The sequence below is a fragment of the Brachyhypopomus gauderio genome, unplaced genomic scaffold (genome assembly GCF_052324685.1).
Source record: "Brachyhypopomus gauderio isolate BG-103 unplaced genomic scaffold, BGAUD_0.2 sc179, whole genome shotgun sequence".
Lineage (NCBI taxonomy): Eukaryota > Metazoa > Chordata > Actinopteri > Gymnotiformes > Hypopomidae > Brachyhypopomus > Brachyhypopomus gauderio.
Window position 1 is genome coordinate 110,182 of NW_027507000.1, and position 20,898 is coordinate 131,079.

Sequence of the window (20,898 nt, forward strand, 5' to 3'; positions counted from 1 at the left end):
TCGCTCACCCCCGTTGCTCACGTCCGCGTCGTTATTTGACAATACAACACACGTACATACATACACACACACACACACACACGATAACGAACGTTGGACGAGCGTAATGTGAGGTACCGGCAGTTTTACTGGGTGAGAGCGGAGTCTACTGGTCCCCAGCTCTAGTCACCGCCGTGTTACTAACGGGTCTCAACACAAACACAACATTTAAACCCGGCGGGACGAGCGGAGACAGACTCAACACACTCTCATACGACACACACTACAAACACACACCACGTAGACAAACACTCACCACGAGACATGACCACGAACGAAGGAGAAAGTAAAAGGAGACTGGCGGCTTCCGAAGGGTGGCTGGTTATTCTGTGACGGGCAGGGTGAGCAACTAAAACGGAAGCGATCACGCCAAGTCTCAATGAAAGAGGATGGTTTAATTGAAAGTGCGCAAACCAAAAACCTGTGACATAGTTCCAGATTAACACTAGAAGTCCCAGAGAAGGGTCTTTCAACACTTCTACCATCGGAACCCAGAGAAGGGTCGAGAGAACTGAAGGATTTTAGCTAACACCCTATTATCAGCTGCGAGCAGGCACTTTTGTCCTGTAAATAAGGCCATTACTGGCGCACCACAGGAGGGGGCATGCTTCAGCTCACAACTAATTGTTGTTTTCCATTGAGTTTAGCCATTTAGTTTCTAGTTAGTTCTATTTAGTTTATTGTATTTTATAATATAAAGGTTATATGTTGTATTTAGTTTAGTTTTATCTGAGCAACAAAGCACAAACAATAAATTATTTTTTTATATTTTAAATAGAAAATTAGAAATTTTATAGCCAGGTACATGTGAGCAATGACCAGAAGCATTTGTGTCTAAGTCAGGAGGACTGAAATTTCAGCATGAGAAATGTAAAGGTATGTCTCTTTCTCAGTAGAAAGCACCTTCTTGTGTTCGGCAATGAGCGGAGGGTCACGGAGGATCACCTGAAACTAATCTTCAATTGAGTGTAACCAGAGGTGGGGACTCGAGTCACATGACTTGGACTCGAGTCAGACTCGAGTCATTAATATTAAGACTTTTGACTTGACTTGAAAAAATATTCAGAGACTTAGACTTGACTTGGACTTTTACACCAATAACTTGGGACTTGAATTGGACTTGAACCTGTTTACTTGCAAAGACTTGATTTTTTTTACCCCAAATCTAAATTTTAAAACGCATATTAATATTTATAAAGTGCGCCCCATTAATTTCATTTCCGTCCTTCTGACGCAGACCAGTCCTCTGCTTTTCCACACTCTGTACGTGTGTGTGTGCATGAGCTGCAGCACAACCAATCAAATGGGGGGTTGGCGAACGTAAATTTTTACCGGGCGGGGTGTAAAATGGACACAAATTAAGTATTATATCGCGATCGATCGATCGCCAGTGGTTGGTGCCAGAGCGAACTAGTAACTCATTGAATCATAGATGTGGATCAGAGGTAAATAAACTAGATTTTTTTCCGTCGTGAGAAATCGGATGTGTGGTGTGAGAGCGTGTGAAGACGATCAAATGCGTGTGTCTCACGCTCAATGCGTGAGAGTTGGCAACCCTGGGTTCTGTATCTGAACTCGAAGAAGAGAGTCTCTCTCTGTCACCATCATAATATCCAGTTCTATCTCAGCATGGATTGTGTATTTGAAGACATCTACGTCGAGAAAAAAATATATTGACAAAAGTGGAGCGAGTTTTCAGCTATGGGGACATCATTCATCGTGCACAAATGACATACAGACTTTTGGCCAGCAAATGCAATGCAGAATAGTTTACTGAAATGTCTAAAGTTGCAGATTCCTGTTAATTGTTCAGTTCTTATATTTGTTTGTCTTGTGTCACTCACACATGTTCTCCAAGAAACCAGATAAGAGAAGAGAGGGAAAATGCTGTTATGGTTCTTTGTATTGTACTGTGAAAATATCAGCACTTTTTATTTGAACATGGAGTTCTACTTATGACTTTTTCACAGAATATTTATTTCTGGAAAATTGTAGTTTAAAGTATGAATATTTTTGCAGCTAAGTTTAACAAATTGAACTGTGCAATAAAGAGGTGTAATTTTAATTTTTTTTTATACTTCGTGTTTTCAGTTGCACATGTTTTATCAAGATTTGAGGAGAATACAGATTTTAAAAAGAACGCATGTCTATTATTTACATTTAACAACATTGGTAAAAAAAAAAAGACTCGAAAGGACTTGAAATTCCAAGTTTCAGACTTGGGACTTGACTTGACTGTTGCCTGTCTTGACTCGAGACTTGACTTGACTTGAGTGTCTTTGCTTGAGACTTGACTCGGGACTTGAGGTATAAAGACTTGGACTTACTTGAGACTTGCAAAACACTGACTTGGTCCCACCTCTGAGTGTAACACTCTGCAGAGAAGTGTGTGGCAGGGAGCTCCCGGAACAATTGAGGAACAAACAACTCTCTTAGAAATAGGAGGAGTTTATTCAAACAGGCAGGCTGTATCTCAAATGTTCAAAGATGAGAGGGCGCTCCTCTCATTTATACATACTCAGACCATCCCTGTGCACGCAAGCAGCAGGGTGGGCTCAAGATTGCTATTCTAACATAGGTAATAAATTCTACCCTATATGGAAATAACACCTTCTTCTCACAAGTAAGAAAATTCTGCAGACCGAGCATAATTCTTCTGCATGTCGCATAGTGGACAGGAAGCACAATACCTGAAAGGAAACGATAAGCCTGCGTTTGGCATACTAAGACCTTTCACACACAGGGTGAAAGGACCTTTCACATACAGTGAGACAGGGGGGTAAAATGAGGTGACAAGGGTCACAGAGAACATAGGAGAGGACACAATGTTCACAAGGTTTTGAGTACATGATGAGTATAAAAGACATAATATTCCTTCAATCCCCTCTTTTGTGATTAAATGCAATAACATCACAACACGTTAATACATTTCGCAAATGCATAGATAATGAGTGGTCTGCTAGACTTTCAGGAGCGGACGCTTCATCTCATGGGGTCGAGCTTGTATCAAGGCATCGGCCATAGCCCACATCCTATTCATCAGACACCTGAAAAGACAGGGACCACAGCACAGCAACAGCAAAACAATAACAACAATAGGAATGGCCATAGCAATATATGGAGTCATCCATCCAAACAATGTTCCCCACATAGACCAGGAATTACTACCGGTCTCATCATCCGTTAGATCCCTCGCTACCTGCTTCATTTTCTCAACGGCAGTGGTAATTGATCCGTGCTCATCATCGTTAGCAGGGATATACGTACAACATTGATCACCAACTAAGGCACAAACTCCACCTTGTGCGGCAAGCAAAATATCTAAAGCCATACGATTCTGAATCGTGGTTAGTCTTAAGGCAGTAAGCTCAGCCTTAACTCCTATGACAGCTTGGTTAGTAGCGTTTATATACGTTGCTAATCGGTAATGAGTTTCTTCTACATGGTTCCAGATTCGGGCCACCCCGACCTGCGGAAAAAAACTGGTCCAGAACCTGGTCATGTACGGCTCAAGCTGATGTTCGGGCGGGGGAAAACCTTGACTGGAATATCGCTTCACTCTTCTACTTCGTTTAGCTGGCTTAAGGGGACTACTAGAGACCATTGTTACTGAGCCTCGTAGTTCTGTGAAGGCACATCGCCCCCCCCAGCTATAGGGGAGGGATAAGTAAACATTATATCCGCAGACCCAGACCCAATCCATATATTTATCTACCCTCATGGTCCCTCGGTAGTCGGGGGCTACCGCAGAGCCGTTAACAGAGCAGTTCAACGAACAACCTTCCCTTACAATAATACTGCAATGAGTTTTATGCACTTTACCTACGGGGTTACTACCGTTTCTCTGAAAGCAATACGGGAAGACAGAATTAGGCCCCATCAAGGCCTTAAAAGCTTGAACACGCACGAGGGTACTGTCGGGTGACTGCCAAGTTGTGTACAGGTCAATTTTACGAGCTCTAGTCCTTTTCTGACAAGTCGGCTCATGAGTGTTATGTTTACCACACCACAGGGTCGATTCATAATCTAAACAACGATCTGCTAAGCAGCCAGCTTTTACTGCCACAAGTGTGTCAGTTTCAGTGGGGATGTCGGGTCGTACGGAGGATGTGGAAGTACTAGTGGGCATAATGTGGCACACGTAACATGACTCATTAGTGGTTTGTCGGGCGGTCCAATTCGCATACTGCCAAAAAACATTATCATGGGGAAAACCGAAAACATTATTACCACAGTTCAAGATAAGGCAGAGAGGGCCCGTGACCGAAATCATAATCGTTAGGGTCAAATGGCATCCCCAGATTGGGGGGCTTCCTAGAGCCATCAGGCAAACGGGGTATACGTACACAGCGTCTGATGCACGTGACCTCTAGAGGGCCTTCCGAGGGAAGATCTGCCCAATAAAAATATGAAAAATCTACACCTGGTACTTGTGAGGGTTCCAACCTCAGGATACTAGCACCAATGTACAGAAGACTCAGTATCACATCTTTGACATCCTCAGGGACGGGAGCTGGTGGTGGTTCCTCTGTCGGGTAGTCCTCGGCAGTGGATAGAAGGATTTCAGTTCCCGGAGGAAAGGCGACTGTCCATGGGGGAAGAAAAACCCACTCAATCATTAGTACCTGTAAACACAGAAGGATGAGGTGGAACAGAATACAATCATGCAAGCATATATACATGAACCCGAGTGACTTCTACCAGACGGTTAGTAGGTCATTTCAGGAGCTTTCTTCACGCGGGTAGCATGGATCCACTGTGGAAATAATTCAGTTAGAACGGCGGTTCGGGTAACAGCGAGGACAGTAGTGGGCTCGCTATAGATAGCTTCTGAGAAGCATTTTCGCTCGAATTTCTTTACTAGGACTTGTTCTCCTACACGAAATTCGTGAGTGTGTGTCTTAGGTGGATCTGCCATAAGATGGTTAATCTTTTCCCAATAATCATTCAATGTGGTCATGAGCCCATGACTGTACTCACTCAGGTGTATATCTAGGTCCGTCATTCCGACTGAAGCCATCCCTTTTCTCCAAGGGATGGGGAAGGGTCTGCCCAAAACAACCTCATACGGTGAGAGATTATCGAGAGATTTTACACCGGTCATTCGAATTTCGGCCAGCACTATGGGAAGGATTTTTACCCAGTCCTGGGTGTTGCAGTTTTGCATTGCCTTCCTTAATTTATTTTTTATGGTTCGATTAGTTCTCTCTACCATTCCGGACGACTGAGGGTGGTATGGGATATGAAATGCCCATTTAATTTGGAGCTCCTTCGCTAAGAGCTGAGTTACTTTGGAAGTAAAGGGAGTTCCTTTATCAGAGTCTATTCCCAAAGGAATGCCATATCTAGGAATGATTTCTTGTTGTAGTTTAGTAACCACAGTTTGTGCATTTTCCTTGGTGCATGGGAATGCTTCAATCCATCTGGAGAACTTATCCACCATGACCAGGAGATACTTGTATGGGCCTCGCTTAGGCATGTGTGTAAAATCAATCTGCCATTCTTGAAATGGAGTTTCTGGTTTAGGTAACGTTTGGTGTGACGCCTTAGGTTTTGTTATGTTATTACGTGCGCAAATCAAACATCTATCCAAAATTATGGACACATCTTCTCTTAGGTTCTTTATGCAAAATAATTTCTCCATATCACTTATCACCCCTCTTCGTTCACGATGAGAAACACCGTGAAAATCGGGAACGAGGAAAGGAACGCAGTGTCGCGGAAGACACAAACGACCTGTGTCGTCGGTGATAGGAACAGAAAGTTCACCTGATTTGGCACCCATAGTGGCCCAAAATGAGACATCATCTGGCGTGGCCGAAGCCTGAACAACAGAAATAGACACGCCAGGCAACAATGCACTAGTAGAGGCTGCCTGTGACACAGCAGCAACGTTCAAACTGGGGCAAAGGGGCGCGGAGGACGCGGCCTTAGCTGCGCGGTCGGCCAAGTTGTTTCCCCTAGTCTCAAACGCGTCATTAGTCTGGTGTGCACGAACTTTAACAATGGCAAGAGAGGATGGTAAATGTGAGGCAGCAATGAGATCATTCACAAGGGAATGATGTGAAATCGGTTTACCATCTGCGGACAGAAAACCACGTGCCTGCCAAATACCTCCAAAGTCATGTGCTACCCCGAAGGCATAACGTGAGTCAGTATAAATGGTGACGTCGTCATCAGCAGCTAACTGGCATGCTCGGGTCAGAGCAAATAGCTCAGCAGCTTGTGCAGAGTTGAACGGCAAACTGTGTGCTTCTAGGACCCGCTCCGGAAGTTCGCACACTGCATAGGAACACAGAAAAACACCATCAGCAGGTTTTGAACACGAGCCATCAACAAAGAGGTGGCGGCCCTTAGACAAAGGTGTCGATTTGAGGTCAGGTCTGATGCTGGTTTCGAAACTGATGTGAGGTAGACATTCATGTTCCCCATCCTCGTGAGGGGGGCATATAGTGAGCAGACGTGAAAGGGCCGAAGCCACATTGTCAAGGGAAGTATGTGGTCGCACAGTGAGATTTTCAGTTCCTGTCAATATAGCTTCATACCCGCTGCGCCTCTGGGCAGATAGGTGTTGTGTATTCAGATGTCTAAGAACATATTGTACCTGGTGGGTGGTGTGCAAGATGAGGGGATGCGACAGCACAATTTTTTCCGCATCTGTCACCATAACAGCGCAGGCAGCAATAGCCCTGAGGCAGGAGGGCAAACCACAGGCAGTGTTATCTAACGTTTTAGAGAGGAACGCACAAGGCCTCATACCCCCCCCGTGCTCCTGAGCCAACACCGCAGAGGCGACCCCCCCCTCTTCCGTCACCCATAGGTGGAACGGCAGTTCGTAATTAGGCAGCCCAAGGGCGGGGGCCCTGATCAAAGAGGACTTGAGGTTCTTGAAAGCCTCTTCCATGTTGCTTGTCCACTGGATAGTCTGTCGTGGAGGATCGCTGTGGGAGTAAGCAGCACGCAACATTTTGTCATAGTGAGAACAGTCCGGTATCCACTGGCGGCAGTAATTCACAAGTCCCAGGAAAGCCATCATGTCCTGCTTTGTGTGGGGTTTAGGAGCAGCGGCAACAATTGCCACTCGGTCCTCAGACAGGGATCTGCAACCCTGCGATAAGTCATGGCCCAGGTAATGCACAGTAGTTTGACAGAACTGTAATTTGTCTTTGGATACCTTGAATCCATGTTCAGCCAGGTGGATCAGCAGTCGGACAGTTGCCTCACGACAATCAGCCTCGTTTGGAGATGATATTAATAAATCATCTGCATATTGGAGGATCACAGAGCCAGGGGGACTTGTAAAGGTATGTCTCTTTCTCAGTAGAAAGCACCTTCTTGTGTTCGGCAATGAGCGGAGGGTCACGGAGGATCACAGAGCCAGGGGGCAGGATGAGGTCACTCAGTGCATCTCGTACTGCTGCAGAAAAAACAGCAGGTGAGTCAATGAAGCCTTGTGGCAGCCTGGTCCATGTGTATTGCTGCCCCCTGTGGGTAAAGGCGAACAGAGGTTGTGTGTCTGGTTCAACAGGGATGCTAAAGAAAGCAGAACAAATATCTACCACACTAAAGTGTGTGTGATGATGTGGAATGGAGGACATAATAGCGGGAACATCAGGTACAATAGGAGCTCGTGGGACGACAATTTCGTTAATTCGCCTCAAATCTTGAGTGAATCTCCACGACCCATCTGGTTTAGGAACTGGGTTGACTGGTGTGTTGTACGGGCTGTGACATGGTGTGATTACTCCCTTGGCAAGGAGGTCGGACAGAACAGCGTCGATGCCCAGAGCCTTTTCCTCAGATATGGGGTACTGTTTAACATAAACAGGTTTAGTGTTGTATTTAATAGCAGCTTCGTATGGGACACAGTTAACGAAACCAACATCATTCCGGTGTAATGCCCAAACAGAATTAGGAACCGTTTCTAGTTCCGGGGAGGAAAGGGGGACCGAAACACAGCTGTGGTTTTTGAAAGTTGGGTTGCCTATATGCAGCGCGGAAGTCTCGGAGGTTGACACTGTCAGGCGGGATCCGCTGAAAGAGAGGCACAGACCCAGTTTACTCATCAAGTCACGCCCTAACAGATTAAATGGACACTGTGGCATATATACAAAATCATGCTGAAATCTAAGCTGATCCTCATTAAGCAGACACAGCAGTGGGGGTGTAAAGAATGAATCAAAAGGTTGTCCATCAATTCCCACAGAGCAAATGGACCGAGAGGACAACGGTCCCTCGTATGTAGAGCCCAGAGATGACAAGGTAGCTCCGGTATCCACTAGAAAAGGGTATAGCTGATTATTAACTACCAAAGTTATAACAGGTAGGTCTGAGTTTAAGGGCGAAGTACTTGTACTAGTAAAGCATGCATGATTAACCTGGATACCCGGAGCAGGCTCTTGGCCCTGTGGGCAGCCCTAACGGCGGTATGGGCTGGTTTCATCCGGAGCCCAGTGTGGAGGGGGCGCCACACCGGGTGGAGCAGGAGGGAGAGCAGGGGGGTGTGTCCCGTATAGTGGTTGGCGAGGGGGAGGAGTGGGCTGCCAGGTTGGAACAACCTGTTCTCCATCTCGCAGCCGTTTCCTGCACTCTTCCTGCCAATGTCCCTCTTTCTTACAATAATGACACTTACCCGGTCTGCGGTTTACTGGTGCTTGCTGCTGAGCGTTACCATGACTACGGCCCCCTCCCTTCTTTCTCCGGGATGGACCGGGTTGTCGCACGGGTGCACCTGCTTGCACACTCAAACAGGCTTTATTAGTTTTTTTCTCAAACATGCCATCAGATTCCAACACTCGCAATTTCTTCTCAATCTCACCAAGTACCGAGGACCCGCGATCGGCCAAGTGAGTTTTCAAAACTTCGATCACCTCGGGTCTGCAATTGGCTATGAACGTATTCACAAACAAAGCATTCGGCGCGTTCAGATTAACATCCATATTTCCCATATGTATCCACGTATCAACAAACCTCGTCCAAAACTTAGTAATAGGCTCTTTTAGCTCCTGTTTACAGTTAGTCACTTGTGTGAGATCTCCCCTTTTTCGTCTTTTCTCACATAAATAATCACATAACTTTTTTCCCATTCTCGCAACTTCCTTGGGGTCGCTCCAAATATATTTCGTTTCAATCTCGCATATCTGTACACAGCGCTCGGGTGTAGCTGGGGATGAGGGTGATGCCTCGGCTTCATCCTCCTTTACTTTTCCCTTTTCAACCTGGCTACGGGTCACTGCTCTGCCCTTTTCAGAACTATACTCCTTCGTCTTTTTCTTTCTATTAACGGGTATATCGTGTTTAGGGTGTAACTGGGGCACCCCCTCGATAAGGTGGTCTTCATCATACTCATCTCCCATGGCTTGGGACAGTATAAACCGATAATCTGGTCCACCCAATTGCTGATTACGGGTTAACCGAACCAATGTCTGAGTGAACCGTACGGGGTCCGAATTCGGATCGGGCAGCATTTTTAAGATCCCCCGCAAAGCTGTGACATCAGGGGGAGTAATTTCAACTCCCGCTGAACTGGTTGCCCATGCCATGCCCACGTTAGCGGGGGCGCGCGGTGGCCAGGGCGGTGGATCGGGGCGATCGCCAGAGTCATATTCTGGTTCTGAGTCGGAATAATAATTATGTTCCATGCTTTTTATTATTGCCATAAAATTATACAAAAAATACAAGGAATAAAACAATTCCACACATATTTACAATAGGCTGCAGTGCAGGGCTGTGTGTGTGTGTGAGTGGCATGTCCTTCTTGTGTGACTAGCACTTCAGCAGTCACTCAGCAGTCTGTCAGAACATGCCTGGCACTGCCAGTGTATCTCCCTGGTACATTTGCCACACGTGTATCTGTAGCAGTCGACACATCTCACATTTGCACAATTGTTCATGAGTGTCCTCATCAGAGCATTCACATACAACTATCTACCCAGTCTGCCAGTCCCTCATTTGGAGAGAAAGCTACAGTATTGTGGCTATTCCCACTTTAGTGACCCCATTTTGTTTCTCTTTCACTCAGACAATAAAATACTCCAATACAGTGAGGACATGCACCTAAGACGAAAATTTCAGACCCCTCCATGATTAAAAATTGTCTAAATTGTCTAAAGTGGGGAATAGCCACAATAGTGTAGCTTTCTCCCCAAATGAGGGAGTGGCGGACAGAGTGGATAATTGTATGTGAGTGCTCTGTTGAGAACATTTCAACTTTATTGTATATATTTCTAAACTTACATCATGTCCTCTGTAGCTGCTGCTCTCAGCCAGGCCCTCTGACTGCCTCTCTCACCTTATGCATGTCCCCTGCACAACAATGCAGCTGGGGGATGGGCAGACACACTCAGGACCAGCTTACAGACTTTTGCATGACCTTTTTTGAGGTGGATCATCACAATTAATTTGGTCATTTTTTTCAAAAATTGTTATTTTGAACCCACTTTTCTTTTTTAGAAGAAAAACATTACTAACATTACTACATTTCAACCTGAGCCTGCCAAAGCCAGTGCTGAGGTGTTTTGCATCCCATGAGGCCATCCTTTGTCATGCAGCCATTTCTAGGTAGACGGGGGGATGGGTGATAGTGTGAGCTATGTTGATCCATTGACTCAGACGGAGAAGAAAAGACCCTTTCAGAGAAATCTGAACTTTAGCTATTTTGACCAATAATCATGTCACCTTTTGCAGTGAGAAAAAAATCCAAAATTAGTACAAAGGAGGTAGACTTGATATGTTTTGGAATTATAGTTCAAATAATGTCTGTCAGTTTTATAATAAAGAGAAAGATGACTGTAGCCACCTACATGTGGATGAAAATCCATGTCACCCCACATTTCACTTACTCTGTTGACTGAGAAGCAAGGATAGCAAAGGTTTCCAGTACACAGCAGGCTTTGGACATGATCCTGGAGGGGCCGTGGGCGGGTGGGGTTCCCTGGTCTTTCTCTGCCTGCCTCTGGCCTCTGGGGCCTTGCTAATAAGTACATTATGTACATTTATCCTATGTTGCACTTACATAAACACACACACTCACACACACATACATCAGTCATTTGTGCTGTATGTCTTACTTTCTGCTCTTCATTTAGTAGCAGCAGTTGGTGAATCATTGCAGTGGTCATTTGAGCTGGTTTTTCTGCTCTTCTGTCTTTTCCCTTTTTACTTTCTCTCCCCTTGTTTTCTCTCCTCCTGTTTTCTCTCCTGTCCTGTATGGTTCACCTAACCCCAATTTTTTTTAGCACTATTGTACTGTATTATACAGAATTGTTTTCTTTTGATCCTTACATGAAAACAAAGTTGTCCTCCAAAGGTGAAAGGTTGGAGGTGGGCCAAAAAAAAAGTTTGAAAAGCCCATATGAAGCAATTTTCAAGCCTAGGGTCACAAACGTCACACACAACACATTGTTAGTTTTCAGAGAGTAGTGAAAATCTGTAGTAGTGAAATCTCTTTTGGTAAGATTTCCTAAATTTCTTATTTTTGTTTGCTGGTTATGGCTGTATTTGGAAGACACACACTGCAAAATCTTGATCTTGATAAGTTAAAATTGCTCAATAATATTATTCTATTTTAAGTAGCTGAGGGTTTTTTGTATACATTTATGTAAAAACATTTATACCTATTAGCAGTTTTTCAAAAGACAAAACTACTTAAAATAAGGTTAAAAATATCAGAGCCATTTTGACTAATCAATATGCCACTTATATGCCATTATAATTCAAATATTATGTTTGTGTCAATTTCACATTATTTCAACCTTTCACAAATCAAATCTCAAACAAATGGTTCTGTAGATGAGGAGACTTATTGCAAGAGATCTTGCACAGTCTCATATGGCAGCCAAGGAGGTGCAAGCTTTCAGCAGGAACCACCCATACCTGACACACGCCTCATTTACATAACACTGGAGGCAAGTTCAGCTCTTCTCCCCCCTGCTGATTCCTCAGGCAGTGGACACTTTTGCAAATGAATGGATGTTAATTGGAGCCACCAGAGGTGTCAGTTTGGACTAAGGTTCTTTGGACCCTCTTTAGGGACTTCAGGGGGGTGGTTGAAATTTCAGGGACTTCTAGTGTTAAGGAAATAATAACCAGCAGTCAACTGGTACAAAGACAAGACATATATAGACGAACAAATGACCCTCAGGTGAGACGGATCACGGGTCCCGCCCACCTGAGGGACGAACATTACATGACCAAAACAGGACAGCTGCCGCTGTAAACGGGGGCGACCGGCAGGGGGCCCCCCCACAACGTGACAGGTAGATTAATCAAGAATGCTCAATTCAACTGATTGATGTTAAGGTCATGATTAGGATTAGAGTCAAGGTTAAGGACAGGATGATGGTTATTATTAGCTTTTGGCTAGAAATGATGGTTATGGTAAGGAGAAACCCAAGTTTTGGGTTTGTTGCTGTAAAATCATGAACGGAGAATGGTAGAACCGCCCTGTGTGTGTCAGTTGTTTAAGAAATAGCATAAAACTTCCACCGCCATTAGTAGCTTCTAGTTTTGTCTTTGGGAATAAAGACATGATACATGAGTGAATGAACAAGCTGCTGTGTTGAGCACACACTACAGAACTTCAGCTTAGTGTATTATTGGACATAAAAGAGTAAAGAACTATTGTTATAGAACATAAAGTACATAGCACTTTTGTTATTGGACATAATACTACATAGCACTGTTGTTAATGAACTGGCTCTCATCTCTAAAGTTGCACCACAAGAAAATTACACAGAGTGGAATGGCTGATTACGGTGGCTGGAAGGGACTTCTGAATGTAACGCCTGTATTTTTATTTTGATGAATATGCATTTTGCACAGTGGATGGTCACTGTTGGTGACAACTGCAGCTGTAAGCTATGTATGACAGTCAATAACTTGGAAATGTTGTTAAATTGTAAATGTAAATGTTATGGTGATTAGGTGGATTATTATTAGATTATTGTATTATTATTAGACCTTTATTAATGTTGAGGGGCATTTGATGTTATAAGTTCATAGGTGAGACATGTATATGAGACTAAACTTTGTTTATTTTAAAACCCATGGTGCGGTAACTAGCCTTTCTAGCTGTCCCATGTAGGCTGCACTGGACATGCATCTCACTGACATATTTTCCCTCCTTTCTGCAGATTGTCAGGTTGTATGATAACAGAGGAAGGCTGTTCTTCTCTGGCTTCAGCTCTGGACTCAAACCCTTCACACCTGAAAGAACTGGATCTGACCTACAACCACCCAGGAGAGTCGGGAGTGAAGCTGCTCTCTGCTAGACTGAAGGATACACACTCCAACCTCAGGTATGTAGACCTGTGTAGAACTCTCTCTGGCTTTTTCTCTGAGATGTTAATTCAAATCAGTTCTCCTCTATTTGCCCTGACAGAATTGTAGCAATCTGGCTAAAATTCAGTAAAATCAGTAATAAACAAACACAAAATATTTAAGAAGGAACAGGAATAATAACAGAAAAAAGTAGTGTTCTTCAGTGCTTGTTTGTTTGTCCCCAGCATTAGTTAATGTTTGTTCTTCGGCCTCAGTTTGGAGAGTCCTCAACATTAGTTAATGTTTGTTCTTCGGTCTCAGTTTGGAGTGTCCCCAGCATTAGTTAGCGTTTGTTCTTCGGTCTCAGTTTGGAATGTCCCCAGCATTAGATAGCATTTGTTCTTCGGTCTAAGTTTGGAGTGTCCCCAGCTTTAGTTAGTGTTTATTCTTCTGTCTCAGTTTAGTGTCCCCAGCATTAGTTAGCGTTTGTTCTTCGGTCTCAGTTTGGAGTGTCCCCAACATTAGTTTGCTTTACTTCTTTAGTGTCAGTTTGGTATCTTGGAAACACACATATGTAAACAAATGATATAAAATGTTTGTGTGTGTGAGAGAAATAAAACAGAGAGACCAAGAGGAAGTTAATTAATAAATTAGACATTTTATATGTGCTGAGCTGTTGTTCCTGTGTGTGTGTATGTCATGATTCTACCCAGCATAGAGTGACTTTCAGTTCCATCTTGTACAATGAAATGCCCTATTTGAGGTCTTAATTGTCTTAACACTGACATTAAATGTCAATACAATGGGTACCTTAAATGAGTTTGTGGGTCTTTTATTTAATTACTTTAGAATGAAGTATGCAGGGAAGATCAGAATCAACCCGGGCCCAAGAAAATGTGAGCAGCATTCAGTTTGTTAAATGTTATCAACACACACATGAATACAGTCAGTGTGTTAAATGTCATGGACTCATGAATACACACATGGACTGTGTTCTGTCCTCTCCTCTAATGTCTCTACTTGTGTGCAGATGCATGTGAGTTGACGCTGGACCCAGACACAGCACACGCTAGTCTCTCACTGACTGAGGGGAACAGGAAGGTCACCTGTGTGGAGAGGAAGTCATACCCTGATTATCCAGAGAGGTTTGATACCTTGCAGCAGGTTCTTTGTAGAGAGAGTCTGTGTGGACACTGTTACTGGGAGGCTGAGTGGACTGGGGAGAGGGCTGCTATTGCAGTGACATATAAAGGTATCCAGAGGAAAGGAGGCGGTAGACACAGTGGCTTTGGACGGAATATAAAGTCCTGGATGCTCTACAGCTCTCATAACAGATTCTGTGTTTGGCATAATGAAACATGCACGGCCATATCAGCCCCCTCCTCCAGGTCCAACAGAGTAGGAGTGTATCTGGACTGGCCGGCTGGCATTCTGTCCTTCTACAGCGTCTCCTCTCACACACCCACACTGACCCTCTTACACACATTCCACTCCACATTCACTGAGCCCCTCTATGCAGGATTTTGGATTTGTGATTGTGAATCCTCAGTATGTCTGTATAAGATAGAATAACTTCTTGTGTCCAAAATCAACCTACACACTCCTCTACAAACACATGTGTAGGCAAGTGCTTCATAAAGTTTTTTAGTAAAGAACACTGTATAGATGTCTAAATAACATGTACATAAGGTCTTTATTAGAACTAATGTAACCAAGTAAAAATATGAAAAACAATGTTTCCTTGGAGATAGCCATGGGTAACAGAAGGAGACAATACTTTCAAGCACCAGCCCCCTTTGAAGCAACCACTCTGCTATTGTAATTTAATCAGCATGAGAGAGTGATATCAGCTGCCTCAACCTGATTAACATTTCTCACTGAGCTAATGAGAAAATCACAGAAATTATGTTAATAAGTCATTTTGTGGACTGAAATGCAGTGCAAATGGGTTTTTGTGATTAAAAAAATTGTTTTCATAGCAAGGAATTATTTTTTTCATTAGTGTAAATAATCTGAAAACTCTTCATTGTTATTCATTTTTTATTTTATATTGTATAGTGTTTATTGCTTCTCCTTTTCTTAGAATTTACTACTGAGTGCACTTGTGACTCTCTGCTGCTGTAAACACTGAATGTCCCCAGTGAGGGATTAATTGCTTATCTTGTCATATTTTGATCTTATCTTGTCTCATTTTATCTTCATAACAATCTAGAAGCTGTAGGTGAAGCTTCCCCTCCACTTGATGTTGACATTTCTCCAGCCTGTAAAATCTATGAGATTTTAAACTCCCAGTGGAAGGAAAATTAATTGCATTGACTGTGCTGGCTGTGGCCCAGAGGAGAGGAGTTAGGTTCTGTGGAGGGACATCCAGGATACAGTCTCCTATTCATTTATGTAATGATGTGTGTCTTGTGCAGCTTGAACTCAGACTCGGCAGGCTCTGGTTGGCTTCTTTCTCCGATTTTATTGCCTACAGCAGAACATCTACAGCAGAACATCCGTAGAACTCATTCAACTGAGTTAATCTGTATAATAATTAGCATCAAAACTCATACAGACATTCATACAAAAGAAGCTAATAAAGTTGACAAGAAAATAAAACCAGAATAACAGAAAACTGTGATCGTATAGTGATTACATAAAAAAAAACTAGCCATATCATCTCCACATTCACAAGACAGTTCAGAGATTGTGCGATTCGATGTTGACAAGAAATTAGCTTGTTTTACAACTCACACCGCTGTCTAGCATATATAGTGCGGGTTTTATGCCAATAAGGTCTCATGGCGTCGTAAAATAATGCATCAAATGTAGTGAATGAATATCAAAAAGGAAAATTATTGTGACCCTGAATAGTATTACAACTCATTGATAGCTGTAATTGTCTCTAAGTATATGTATTATGTATATATATATATATATTTTTTTTTTAATAAATCATGAACACCGGTGCGCTCTCTGCTTGACCTACCTACAGCAGAACATCCATTCAACTGAAGCAAGGAGCACGCAAAGTCTAGAGCAGGGGTTCTCAACTGGTCTCAGCCCGGGACCCACTTTTTCTCATTGTCATTAAGTCGCGACCCATTAAAGAAAAAAAAGTTGTAGGTTGCCATACACCTACATTTATGTAATACAACTTGTTTGGTGGTCTTATGAAGGACCTTTTAAAAGCTATTGAAATTATTTCAAAAAACAGAGTATGTAGTGCTCTGGGGCCTTCACGACAGCCCCTTGCGTCCGTGTTAAGGTAATTTGTAGACGGTGCCTTAGATGTTGCAGTGGTGAAAGTTGCACATTTAAAATAACATGTTGTCTGCTATTTAAAATACGTCTATTCCTGACGTAAACAAAGTTGTAGATGTTTGTCTTAGTTGCCAGAAATAAGAATTTTCATATTCTGGCACTTTTGCTAATACTGTCAAAGTTATTGAAGAAAGAATTAAGAATATGTGAACGTGAAACAAACTTTACTAGTATGCATACGAGTGACTTTAGATCCCATTAAAATTACCTTAAAACTATGTACAGTTATAAAGAAGTGTGTCCTCTTTGGGTCCGACACAGAGATACGGTCTCTGGTCCGACAGAGATGAAAAAATGCGATGAAAAAATGAAAAAAGAGATGAAAAAATGCGATATTTTTCGCTTGGCCATTTTCAACGATTAGCGATTAGCACTCCGCTGCTTTGCGAGTCACGCTGGTGATCAGATTCACGCATTTGTTGATGGGGAGTGAAATAATTATATTACTCGCAAATTTAAATTTATGGTCGCGATTGCGACGATTTTAGTCGCAATCTGGAGCCCTGGCATGTCTGACGGGTGCCTTTCTGTCTTTTTTCAGGATAAAAGGTGAGTACAAAATTTGAAGAGTAGCATATTAATTTTTTTTACAAACTGTCCGCGACCCACCCAGAACATGTCCGCGACCCACTTTTGGGTTGCGACCCACCAGTTGAGAATCACTGGTCTAGAGAACAATAGAACTGGAACCTCTAAGTTACATATGGATACAGGGTATTGTAGTTCGTATCTACATATGCAATTAAAATGGGAACAATAACTTATTAATTAACTTGACAAATATTCATTTTGGTGGCGGCATGGTGGTGTGGTGGTTAGCGCCGTCGGCTCACAGCAAGGCAGTCTGGGTTCGATTCTCGGTCTGGGCTGCTCTGTGTGGAGTTTGCATGTTCTCCCTGTTCCTGTGTGGGTTTTCTCCGGGTACTCCGGTTTCCTCCCACAGTCCAAAGACATGCGTGTTAGGTTGGTTGATCACTCTAAATTGCCTGTAGGTGTGCGCGTGTGTTGGCCATGCGGTGGACTGGCGACCTGCCCATGGTGTACCCTGCCTTCGCCCGGAGTTGCTGGGATTGGCTCCCGTGACCCCGACTAGTGGGATTAAGCGGTTCGGATAATGGATGGATATTCATTTCATCCATGTGCTACATTATTTGAGATCTATCAATACACTTGTAGTCCAGTGTAATGTCTAATTAAGATTTATATATCTATCCGAGTATCAACATGTAATGTGCTATAGTAGGCATATACATGTATTGTGTCACTTACCAAGTGTAAACATGTTCATATGTGCTTTTGTGACCTCATATTCATACCTGTCTGTGCATTATGTGTCATTCAGTGTCCAGAAGTGGAAATTAATAATGGCTCAATGTATAGGCTGGTAGAGTCAAATTAATACTTATTTAGGCAGAGCATACAAATCAATTTATTTAGGAATAAGAGAATTCCAATTGTCTTGAAATTGTAATAGTCTGCTTTTGTCTCCTATTACCTAAACCTATGAGATACGGGCAGGGTCACAAACCCCCCTTCTCTCCCTCTTTTCCCTTCTCCTCTCTCTCTCTCTTTCTCAGATTACCTCAGAGATTATGCATATTCAGGAATCAGAGTCCAATGATCACCAGAATAGCAACTCATGGGGAACTACAGTCACGCCCCTAAATGTTGCTTAAAAGGTGTCCCTCGAGTGAATTCAGGAGTTGGAGTGATGTCAAGAGCCCGCAATTAAGTTCGAACTTTGTCCAACCTCTAGAACAGGGGTGGGCAATTAATTTTTACAAGGGGCCACATGAGAAACCTGAATTGTGTCAGAGGGCCACACAAATAAAAATGACGTCATTACGGTGGCCCCGCCCACCTCGCACGAACTTCCGCAAACGGTGGAGGCGTTTATACTTGCCGCTTCACATTCTGTGTAGTGTTCTCCGAAACGATGTGTGTTAGTATAAAGAAACACCCCTCAAAAACAATGGAAGGAACATTTACCTGACCAATTTTAATGCTGCTTTTTTTTCAGATTTGAAAAGTGCTGGAATTTAGGCTAAATACTTGAAAATGTTTGAAATTGTTACTACTTCGTTTCACAACAAATAGCCATCTGAATGAACAGTTTTCTAGTATTACATTAACAAATACGAGCCTCTTGTAATTCCAGGACGAAACATGGGAGAATGTGAAGACTTTAAACAACCATTAAAGAATGTGATAAAAAAGCGAATTATTTTGAATCATTTCGAGTATATGTATAAATATTTAACTTAATTAAGTTTAACGTGCTGGGAAATATTGAAATGGACCTTGAAAGTGACGTACAAATGCTTTAATTCCACCTTGTAAAGGTGTATGAACCCTGCAAACATGACTTTGTCCATCGCACTGAGGCGCGGCGTGCGCGCGAAGTTACAAACCTAGCTTTAAAGCACTTCTACGGCACTTTCAAGGTCCATTTCAATATTTCCCAGCTGACTCAGGTTCTTTGTCAACTTTCGTCCTCCATACTCTCTAAGCTCGGTTTCTGGAACGGAAAACCCTGAGTTTTCGTTAACTCTGAGTTTACTTACCCGGTTTCATCACTGAATCCGCTTTCTGGAATACCCCCTGTTCCAGTGTTAATTTTGACAGCAATTTTGGATTTAGTTTTAGTCTTAGTCTTTTGACTAAAATGTAATTTAGTTTTAGTCATAATTTAGTCATTGATTTGTTTTTAGTCTTAGTCTAGTTTTAGTCGACTAATTATCATTGGAATTTAGTCGAATAATATCAAAATAATTTAGTTGACTAAAATATAAATGGTGTAGTAGTCATTATATACACTTGCACAAAATGAAACATTTATTAACCAGTTACAGAATATTATTTTTTGTATGTGCAATATATACAAAAACAAATTTCCAAACAACTCTATTGACCTGAACTTATAGTTATTGAGCATAACAATAACAAAACATTGATGACCAGTAGGTCCGCTCTACCTGAAAACATATGGAGTTTACGAACAATGCATATTACATTCTATATAAAACTGGGCGCCGTAAAACAATGCCATAGCCCGCAGATGTCGTTTCATTTGTCGTATTTGTCCCGACATCATCATTCCTCATGGTTTACACAGCATCTTGTTTTTCTCAAAGTCAAAGGAGAAATGTGTCCATATATCGCCGCTCATCTTTCTCCCTGCTGACATTGTCGAGTTAACTTCGAGTTTAATTTCATGAGTGACCACAGTTCACGCGCTGGTTTTGTCCTAACGGGTTCTGCGCGATGTGAAGACGTTAGTTCTGATTGGATGGTTACCCGGTTTGTCCCGCCTCTCCGTGTACGCTAAAGTAGTTACGGTTGGATCTCTTCTTAACTTATCCCTACCTTTCACAAAACTAAATCAGGTCTGATTGAATGTCGTCGCTGGACAATATTTTCGTCTCGTTTTTATTCGTTGACGAAAATGTCCTTTAATTTCGTCATCGTTTTTATCCCTTCGTATAGTTTTAATTTAGTTATCGTCTCGTTTTCGTCATGAAAAAAGGTTTGTTGACGAAAACTATGACGAAAATTATTCGTCAACGAAATTAACACTGCCCTGTTCAGTCAGCTATTTGTTGTGAATCGAAATATACTTACAATTTCAAGCATTTTCAAGTACTTTAGCCAATTTCCAGCACTTTTCAAACCTGGAACACAATTCACAATTATAATTTGTCACGTAAATGTTCCGCCGTTCGCGGAGGTTCGTGCAAGGGGTGCGGAGTCGCGTGCTACGTTCACTCTTAACTTGTCGTTGATCACCTACAGTGTTTCTTGCACAGCTCACACACAAGCACGTTCATCCACACGGAATTAACAAAAACGTAGCGCTTTCAAAATAAAAGCGTCACAGTTGTATTGCAGGTCTGCTCTAGAAGATCTTCGTTATAATTTATTTCTCGAGAAAGTGTTTTATTTAGTCTGTGTCGTCGTCAAACTTACTTTTGTTTTCATCGTCTTTAAAGTCAAGCTCATCTTCCTTTCTTAGTTAAATTCGAGTTATTTCTGTTTGGCTGATAGAAATTAACTTTAGTTTAAGTCGCATATACAGTGACTTCAGACTCGACTTAGACTTGCATTCAAAAGACTTGCAACTCGACTTGGACTCGTGATTTGAGACTCGTGAACAATCTTTTATTTGTAATGTTCTTTTGTGTTTAATTTGACAACCTTTTCTCCGCCTGACTGTATGCTTTTTACTTCCCGCTGACGTAACATTTTCGGCGCGCGGACCCTCGCGCCGGTTGCGACAAGTACCCGTCGCTGCAG

General features: G+C 42.6%; 1 protein-coding gene across 6 annotated transcripts in view; it reads left to right on the top strand.

The window, feature by feature from the left end:
- Window positions 1-20,115, top strand: part of LOC143501909 (NACHT, LRR and PYD domains-containing protein 3-like) — a 70,131-nt gene extending 50,016 nt beyond the window's left edge. For 3 of the 6 annotated variants that reach the window (XM_076995068.1, XM_076995070.1, XM_076995072.1), the window contains 4 exons: window positions 7,361-7,474; window positions 13,173-13,337; window positions 14,149-14,195; window positions 14,330-20,115. In XM_076995068.1, the coding sequence (XP_076851183.1) occupies window positions 7,361-7,474; window positions 13,173-13,337; window positions 14,149-14,195; window positions 14,330-14,871 (868 nt within the window). In that variant the 3' untranslated portion in view covers window positions 14,872-20,115. The remainder of the gene's footprint in view (window positions 1-7,360; window positions 7,475-13,172; window positions 13,338-14,148; window positions 14,196-14,329) is intronic. The other 3 variants (XM_076995069.1, XM_076995071.1, XM_076995073.1) reach the window with 3 other exon arrangements.
- Window positions 20,116-20,898: the final 783 nt, after the last annotated feature.